Source organism: Lycium barbarum, chromosome 8 (genome assembly GCF_019175385.1).
Source record: "Lycium barbarum isolate Lr01 chromosome 8, ASM1917538v2, whole genome shotgun sequence".
NCBI classification, from domain to species: domain Eukaryota; kingdom Viridiplantae; phylum Streptophyta; class Magnoliopsida; order Solanales; family Solanaceae; genus Lycium; species Lycium barbarum.
The window spans coordinates 62,897,435-62,906,958 of record NC_083344.1 but is presented as its reverse complement, the minus strand read 5'-3'; the positions used below and the strand labels follow the sequence as shown (position 1 = coordinate 62,906,958).

General features: G+C 37.7%; 1 protein-coding gene across 1 annotated transcript; it reads left to right on the top strand.

Moving 5' to 3' along the window:
* Positions 1-277: 277 nt before the first annotated feature.
* Positions 278-953, top strand: LOC132607839 (endochitinase 3-like). The gene is made up of 2 exons (XM_060321915.1): positions 278-447; positions 529-953. The coding sequence occupies exons 1-2, from the start codon at positions 278-280 to the stop codon at positions 920-922; spliced, it is 564 nt and encodes a 187-aa protein (XP_060177898.1). The 3' UTR covers positions 923-953.
* Positions 954-9,524: the final 8,571 nt, after the last annotated feature.

Here is a 9,524-nt window from a genome sequence, read left to right as displayed (position 1 = left end):
CTCCCGGACCAACGGCCACGAATAAACGGACTAACGGCCATGACCAAACGGACCAACGACAACAACCAACTCGGCCATAAAGAAACCGGATCAAATGATGCCCTTCCTTGGCCTCGGTCGAAGCGTTCCTCCGATTCAGAATGAAAGTCCTCGTGCATGTTCTTGTCCCCTTCTTCCTCCGGTTCCTGGTCTCACCGGTTTAAAGCGTATCCGATTTTTACCGTATACAGTCTTTCGAAAATTGAGACAATTAATTTGCTTTTATTAATTGACAAAAATGGACCCCTTGGCAGGAGGATGGGCTACAGCACCGGATGGGCGATACGCATGGGGTTACTGCTACCTTAGAGAACAAGGTAACCCTCCTAGCTACTGTGTTCAAAGTTCTCAATGGCCATGTGCTCCTGGCAAGAAATATTACGGAAGAGGCCCCATCCAAATTTCATAGTGAGTTTCTGCTTGCCATAATGTTGTGCACCTCATAATTTTGACCAATTAAACATTAGTTTGTATCTTTCTTTTATTCAGCAACTACAATTATGGGCCTTGTGGGAGAGCCATTGGGGTGAACCTCCTAAACAACCCAGATCTGGTGGCCACAAACCTAGTCGTCTCATTTAAGTCAGCAATTTGGTTTTGGATGACAGTTCAAGCACCAAATCCATCTTGTTACGATGTGATCACGGGGCGATGGACACCATCAGCTGCAGATAGAGCAGCCAACCGCCTCCCAGGATATGGGGTCATAACAAATATCATCAACGGGGGATTGGAATGTGGGCGCGGCTCCGACGCTAGGGTCCAAGATCGTATTGGATTTTATAGGAGGTACTGTTCCATTCTTGGAGTAAGTCCTGGAGACAACATTGACTGCGCCAACCAGAGGTCCTTCAACTCTGGCCTCTTACTTGATAACACGTAATCGCCTCACTTTTGCATTTATTTTCACCCACACCCACCCTGGTGTAATAATATTATTATGTGATATGATCGCTACTGTACGACATACAATAAGCAAAGAGAGTTCTTCCACAAGTACAGTGGATGTTTCTTCTTCTATACTGGTTTGAGTCAATTAATTGAAGAACATCATGTATGTGCCAGAGTATGTGTGTCTTCTTCTCTAAGTTGTCAAGCAATTACTCATTGATTTTATGGTCCATGAGGCAGCAACATGTTATGCGCACAAAATGGGGAAAGTTCATTTGAAATCTTTCATCTAACTTTCCTGTTGGGCGGAACCAAAGTATAATTTACGGGTGCGGTCAAACCTAGTAACTTAGGTTCAAATCATATAGTATTTGTTTTAAGAAACTCACTAAATATATACAAACTATTAAAACCCGATAACTTAAAATAATTAGAATCTTGAACCCATAAACTTCAAGTCTTAACTTCATCTCTAGGCCGATGTTCACAATTTTTTCGCCTTCACACATTAGGAGTTCAAGATCATAGGTTTGAAAAAGATCCGTAGTATGTTCTTACTTGGGAAAGTCATTGAATTCGTGTCGAGTCAAGTCAGCAATCCATTTTGTATCAATGGATCATATCAATTTGCAATAGAGACCCCTGAATGAATTGAGCATGGAGATCGATGACTTTCCTTTCAACAAATAACATCAAACAACAACATACCCAGTTGAATCCCACAGTGTGGGGTCTGGGGAGGGTTAAATGTATGCAGACCTTACCCCCACCTTGGTAGGGAGGCTGTTTTCGAAAGACCCTTGGCTCAAAAGAAAACAAGAAAACAAGGGGAGAAAAGTCAGATACTGACAGGCAAATCAAAGCAATGCGAAAATGAGAAAAAAAACAAGGGCAAAGAAGTCATGATAAAACATCATGGAGAGACAAGACCCAACACATAAAAGCAGGAAACATATGGCAATAAAAAGTAGAGCAAAGGTACGCCTACTAGTGCGACAGAAAAGCGAGAATACCTACTATTCTTCTACCCTAATCTGAGCCCTCCACAACCATAAAATAATAATAATAATAATAATAATAATAATAATAATAATAATAATAATAGTAATAGTAATAGTAATAGTAATAGTAATAGTAATACTAATACTAATAATAATAATATGGTGTATCCATATATTACTTGCGTGCAATGATATAGAAACAACTTTCAATCTATCTATCTATCTACGGGAAAGGCTCAAATATGCACCTAACGTTTGCGAAATTGTACACATTTTCCCGTCGTTAAAAGGTTGGTGCAAAGATGTCCCTAACATTGTTTTTGGCCATACATGCCCTTGAGTTAACGGAAAATATTGGAGGGCATATTTTTTCAATTTCGCAAACGTTAGGGGCATATTCGAGTCTTTGAAATTCTTGAATATTATGGCACAAAATATCATTGCATTCCAAATCATAAAACAACATTTGCAATTACAATTCATCCACCATTGCATTACATCAAAATTATACAACTAAAAGAGCAGATGCAATTACAACCATCTTTTAAAGACTGTTTTCACAAACAAGAGCACCATTTCCCCTTTTCAAAAGTTTTTTTTTGTTTTTTGTTTTTTACTAATGATAATATCATTTTATTTTTCAATTTGTTGATGATCTGGATAGTTCTTTCTGGATAATTTTTTGTCTTCTCAGTCCCAATATCTACACGATAATGGATGCAACAATTGCTGCAATAAAACATAAACATAAAAAAGGAGATAACTTATTTAGACTTATGACACATGAAAAAATATCTCTCGCATTGCTCAAAATTTTGATAATAATAATAGAAAGAGTATCACATTTTAAGCATTTATACGGTTTCTTACATAACATTCCATGTGGTTTGGCCTTTCGCGAATTTCACGCATAACCGAAATTTAGTAGAATTATTTGAAGTTAATAAGTGAGATGGAGTGCAGTAACTCCACGTCCACAAACCCTTCCACAACTCCACATCCACAAACCCTTCCACAGCTATTTGAAGAACTCGAAGCTTTCGACATTTCATAAACAAGTGAAAGAATAAGAGAGAAAAGTGAGGGGTTGTACGATAGGTGTGGAGTTTCTAAATGCAGTTGCAATAAATCATTGACTAGCATAAAGTGCAATACGAAAAAAAAAATTGAGAACTATTTGTGCCATAATATTCGGGAATTTAAAAGGCTCAAATATGCCCCTAACGTTTGCGAAATTGAACAAATATTCCCTCCAATATTTTCCGTTAACTCAAGGGCATGTATGGCAAAAAAAAAAAAACGTTAGGGGCATCTTTGCACCAACCTTTTAACGACGGGCAAATGTGTACAATTTCGTAAACGTTAGGGGCATATTTGAGCATTTGCCGATCTATCTATATCTATACTATATTAAACGCATGAACTCATTAACTTAAAAGTTAAATTACGCAAATGCCCCTCTTCAAAATCTAATAATCTACTTACTCAACAAAAAAGAAAAAAATAACCGCAAAGAAGCAACAACATAAAAAAGTTCAACATTCACGTATTTCGGCAACAACATAATAGTTACACCGTTTAGTTTTTTCTCAATTTCTCTCTCATGTATTTGATATATGAATTTGTATCTACCACTATTTGGGCCAGCTACTTTCGTCGCTAAATCATCTGCTATGTCTATGGATTTGTAAGTTTACTTCTCTTTAGTTAGCAAAAATGTTTTATCTGTTTAAACTTTTAATGACTATGAGTTAGTAATTATCAATTATGGTGGGTTTTTTAATTTTTTTGTTTGGGGGTATTCAGTATTTTTAATTTGATTTGAGATTTCCTTATGTTTTATTTCTAAAACGGAAGGGAAGTTTTGCCAGTGAATCAAATCACTCTTCTTTGGCTGCCGATATACATATGCAGTATTAATCACAAACTTTTGTCTGTCAATTTACGTTGCCAATCAATGATGATAAAGTAAAGCAAATGATTTAAATTAATTTCTTCATGGATTTACCAGATGAATAGATCACGTTGTTACGAAGTGCAAGCTTCTCTATATGGTTTTCTAAGATTTCTTTTGTCGGGAATTGATTCTCAACTCTGGTGGTTTTTTTTGTTTTTGGGTTTGGGGGTATTCGGCCGTTTTAACTTGATTTGAGATTTCCTTATGTTTTATTTCTAATACGGAAGGGAAGTTTTGCTAGTGAATCACTCTTCTGTGGCTGCCGATATAAATATCCAATATTAATCACAAACTTTTGTCTGTCGTTACGAAGTGCAGGCTTCTATATATTGTTTTCTCAGATTTCTTGTTACATCTCCAAAATTTTCGTGTCGCTCACATCGTAAGTAAACTAACGTAAGCTCGGAGAGGTCATGGTACTCTTATAAGGTTAAGGAATACTTTTAATAAGTGCTAAGCAAGTGTCTTAAGGTTTCAGGATCAAGTGAAATGGAGAAATTAACTTTGTTAAAATTTTGGGAAAACTTGGCAGAATTTCGGACAGAATTTTTGGTCCAACTTGAGGGAGGTGTATCTCCTAAAATATAAGGAGTTATGGAATGAATAACCTATGTAAATTGAAGTTCGTTGAGTCTAGTTCCAATGCAACAAACCGTTTGTCGATACGACATCGGAGGAGAAAGTTATGGACGTTCCAAGATAGGCTGTCAGAAGCTTCTTCGCGAACGCGAGCCAAGGCGTCGCGAACACGAAGGGAAATTATTGAGTCGGTGGAAACCGACCTTCTACCCCATTAATACTGTCACGACCCAACCCCGTGGGCCGCGACTGGTATCCTAACTGGATACCCATACGTACCTACCTACCAGAATTGGCGCATCAGACAAATAATTCACACTAGCTGTATACAAACTTAAGCCAATACAAATGCAGCGCGCGCTATAACGTACACATATCCGAACATACTGAAATTACATATAAGCCGATGAGGCTAACATAACGGACAGAGTCACAAAATCGTACGTACCTACCCGAATCGTAGCAACCCGTAACCCACATACATATCTACAGGCCTCTAACAGACATAGAGAAACAGATGACGGGACAGGGCCCCGCCGTACCCAGAATTATCATACATACAGAATATACAGATGTCAGAAGATATATACCAAAAGTATTCGCTCCGGATCAAAGGAGCTCTTCAAAATAGCATAATCTGAGCCCTAGACTGGCGGTGTATCTCCAGGTGCGTCTGTAACGCAGCCCCCGAAGAACCGGGGGTCAGTACGAAAAATGTACTGAGTATGTAAAGCGGAAATGTATCAAACATAATCATAATCTGGACCAGAGACACAGAAATATAATAGACAGAATCATAAGCCGAACAGACAGACGGAAGTATACCGGACAGAGTCATAATCAGACGGACAGACAGAATCATGGTCCAGACTGACAGACAGAATCATAATACATACGGACAGACAGAATCACAATACATACGGACAGACAGACGTGTGCCGGACAGAATTATGCATGCAGAGTCATACAGAATCATACAGAATCATACAGAGTCATGTGCTTATATAAATGCTGATAGCACATACATACATACATACAGATCCCGGCCCTGTCATGGGGGCGCGGTAAACAAAACCCGGCCCTCTTAGTACGGGACGCGGTGGACAGACAGAATCAGATAATGTGCCATCCTGGCCGCCATCCCCATACACAGATCATAATATCATACCGATATAAACAGATCCCGGCCCGCACACCGAGGGACGCGATGAACAATGCAGAGGAATATGCACGATAACAGAACCTGGCCCGGGACGCAGTGAAGGAAGCATTGAGACATCCACGAACAGATTAATGAGAAACCACACACATACAGACTCAATCAAACTGAAGTATGCCAAGCGGCGAGTCAAATCAGAGTATTCGGATGGTATTCATAATACGCGCCTATATCCTACTTGGGAAGGCACGACAGATTATTACCAGAATCATATTTCCAGATGTCAAAACCATTTTGTAAGATTTATATAAAAAGTAGTCATATCGTGATCAGAATAATAGTCCAGATGTTACTTGTGAAAATCGGACAGAAATGAGACAATTTAGATCATACAATAGGTATCGGGGCTCCGTGGGCCCACCTCGGACCAACTCGAGGCGACCTACGTAAATTACTGATAATAGACCTTATGAGGTCATCCATAATCATATGGAAGTATTCCGACTCCGTTTAGGAAAGTTTTATACAAAAGTTCACTTTAGGGACAAGTTATAAGAAAAATAATTCAATCTTACTGAAGGAATTGGAGCGGATTTCCATCTCGAATTCCGAGGAACGGAGTCGTACTTAAGGCTCGCGGCCGAGCCTATTACGTTCAGAACATGCCTAAGAATGAAGGGGTAGGCTTTACATACCTCGATTGCGTCTTACGCTCGCTTGGCTTCGATTCCAATTTCGTCCAGAATCTACAAATGGTCAAGTTTACCAATTGTCAATTTAAGCCTTTAGGATTCCATACTTAATCACATAATTGCCTACCGAAATTTCGGCAGCATTTCCCCTATATATTTAACATCCCCGAGACTTAGCTCGGCTTAATATATCAACACAGCACCCAACAACAACATCAATAACAACAACAAGTATTACAAAATATGCAATATGGCATTACTAGCCATCTTTCCGACATAACACAATATCTTTCATTCCGACCTTACACTTCCAAACCAATCTTACCATTTTCATATTCATCACTTATCAAGGTCATTACAACATGATTCAGAGACATATCATATCGTTTTCGCCAAATATACATAAGGTATACACAATATACAAGCTTCCTACCAAAGGCATAATTCATCCACAATTTCCAATCTTTTAGCAAACATGTTCATGACATACTTCTATCTTCCAACTTCGTCAATGATAATCATAATTTGCCTCTTACTACTTTCATTTCCACATTTACATAAGTTGCAATAAACTTGCATAATTTCCTACAACAACTTAACAACTATTTTTCCATGACAACAAGAACCATTATTCTTTCATTCACTTCACAATAACACAATTAACCTACTAGAGAAATTTAGTTCATCTTCCCTCATTAACATGGTACCACACGGCCATATTCTATATTTTCCAACTTCCACCAATTCATTCAACTTTCATTTCCAATACAATTTCTACCATAACCATAACTAGATTACAATACAAAATTCAACACATCTCAACTACACCATCATACACACACACGGCCATACACACACATTCACAACACACAAAATTTTCATGCTTTTCATTCATTCCCACACACTACAACATATATACATATATTCCATGGTTTAAAAATGGTAAAATTCTTACCTTTTCTCAACTCTTCCACTTGCCACAAATGGTAGTTTCTTGCCAAAATAATTATATCACCTTGAAGAGAATCTTGAGCTTAGTAGAAATTCCAAAAGAGATGGATTTTTGAACCAAGAATCAAGCTCCAAGATTTTTTTTTCTTTTTCTCTTTCTCTTTCTCTTTGGCCGTGAGCCTTTTTCTTTTTTCCTCTCAATTTTTCTTTTGATTTCTTGAATGTTCTAAGGATATGGATGACTATATATTGTCACATGGAAATTAATTAATTTCCATGGACTTGGGCCATGTATGGCCGGTTGGGCCTCCCATTTTGGGCCTCACTTTCTTATTATTTTGTGAGCCCAAATTGATGGCTTAATCTTGTAATTCATTAAGCAAGTTTCCAAAATTTCAATTTTGCCCTTGGCCTCCTTTCGTAATTTCACACCAATACATTCATAGCCGACACATTCATACCAAGTATGGTCCAAATATGGCCTCATTCATTAAAAGTCAAGTTATCTCGAATTTTTCGAATATGCAAAAATGCCGGATGTAACAAATACCAATCCCCACTCATTTTTACCTCATTCTTACACCCAAAAAGGTCTAGAAACTTCAGGGATAACTCTCCCAACATTCCATATTATTAAAGCCAAGAAATCATAAGGAGGTTATGTAATCTAGGCTCGGGAAGCTCGTGACAACATCGTATTATCGTGATTATTGCGAAGCAAGGTGAAAGATGGCGGGATCTTGGGTTTGAAGCCATCAAGGATCAATTGGAAGTTAATAAGGTAAGATCCTTCCTCTATATCCGAAGTTATATTCGCTAGATTATCGTGTAATACGTTGAATTGGACAAAAAGTGAAACAAGTCTTGTATGAAATACCATATTGAAGTAATAAGAATGTTGATTATATGTGATTGTTGTATATGTCGAATTGAGTTGTTTTTGGAGGATTTTAATGGTGTAAAGTGAAGGAAAACATAGTATAAAGGTCTTAGTTTGATATGTTGATGTTGTTGGCTTATGGATTGATTTTCGAAGGGCGTTTCAGATGGATTTGTATATGTTTGTCATGTAGTATCTTGATTATGTTATTGTTGATGTTTTTAGTGATGTTTGGGAGTTGTTTTGGAATTTGGAGGAAGTAGATGATATAGGGGAAATGCTGCCCGAATTCTCGTAACCCGAATTATCCTTCGATATACAACTTATCTAAGTTGATGTATGAACATGATGGAAAATATGATTAACGATATATTTTTCAATATAGGTTTGGGTGAAGGGCAAGCATCGAAATAAAGGATTCTTTTAAGTGGCGGCTTGACGAATAAGTTATGTAAGGCGTTTGTTTCCCTCTTTCCTTGGCACGAATCCAACTAGAACATGAATACGAGCGTTCCATACCAAATCTCTCCATTCCTATGTTATGTATTTCAAATCTTAATGCCTTAATTATTTGATTGATTCTTGAAATATTATCATGTTTATCATCATTAAGTTATTTCTTTGGATTCGATACGAATTCCATAATTCATTTGGAGGTTACCGACCTTATGTCACTCCGAAAGGTCCAATGTCAGTTCATTGACTCCTCATGCATTATATATATATATATATATATACTATACCTCACCGCGCTATAGTCGGCCGGGCAGGCGCTTAGATGCGCATACCACTGCAGTGGGCAGGTTATGATGATACCCCGGACGCGGGATGAGGATGATATGATGATGATGATGTACTCTCTCACTCTCTCTCTCTCTCTCTCTCTCTCTCTCTCTATATATATATATATATATATATATATATATATATATATATATATATATATATATATATATATATATATATATATATATATATATATATATCTGTGTGTGTGTGTGTGTGTGTGTCACGACCCGGCTAGGGGCCGTGACGGGTACCCGGGGCCAACCGCCGAGTACCGCTCGTACTAGTACTCCTTAGGCTTATTAAACAATCATTTATCATATTCATGCTCGATTTATAAGAAAACCCGTTTTCCTTTAGAAACATAATGTTTTTATACACATGAGCCCTTAGGCTAGCAAAATAATATATATATATATATATATATATACACACACAATGACCACGCCGTGAAACCACATGACCCACATTGAGTATCTACGAGCCTCTATGAGATGACGTCTACAATTGTACACAAAAGAATCATCATAGGAACCTCCAGGACAATGGGGTGCTTTCAGTCAGCTAACAGCCTCTAAGAATCTGGAGC

What these genes read in the sequence shown, in the direction of transcription:
- LOC132607839 (XM_060321915.1), top strand. Translation starts at nt 278, where the DNA reads ATGGACCCCTTGGCAGGAGGATGGGCTACAGCACCGGATGGGCGATAC. An exon ending in GGCCCCATCCAAATTTCATA is followed by an intron (nt 448 to 528) that starts GTGAGTTTCTGC and finishes TCTTTTATTCAG; the next exon opens with CAACTACAATTATGGGCCTT.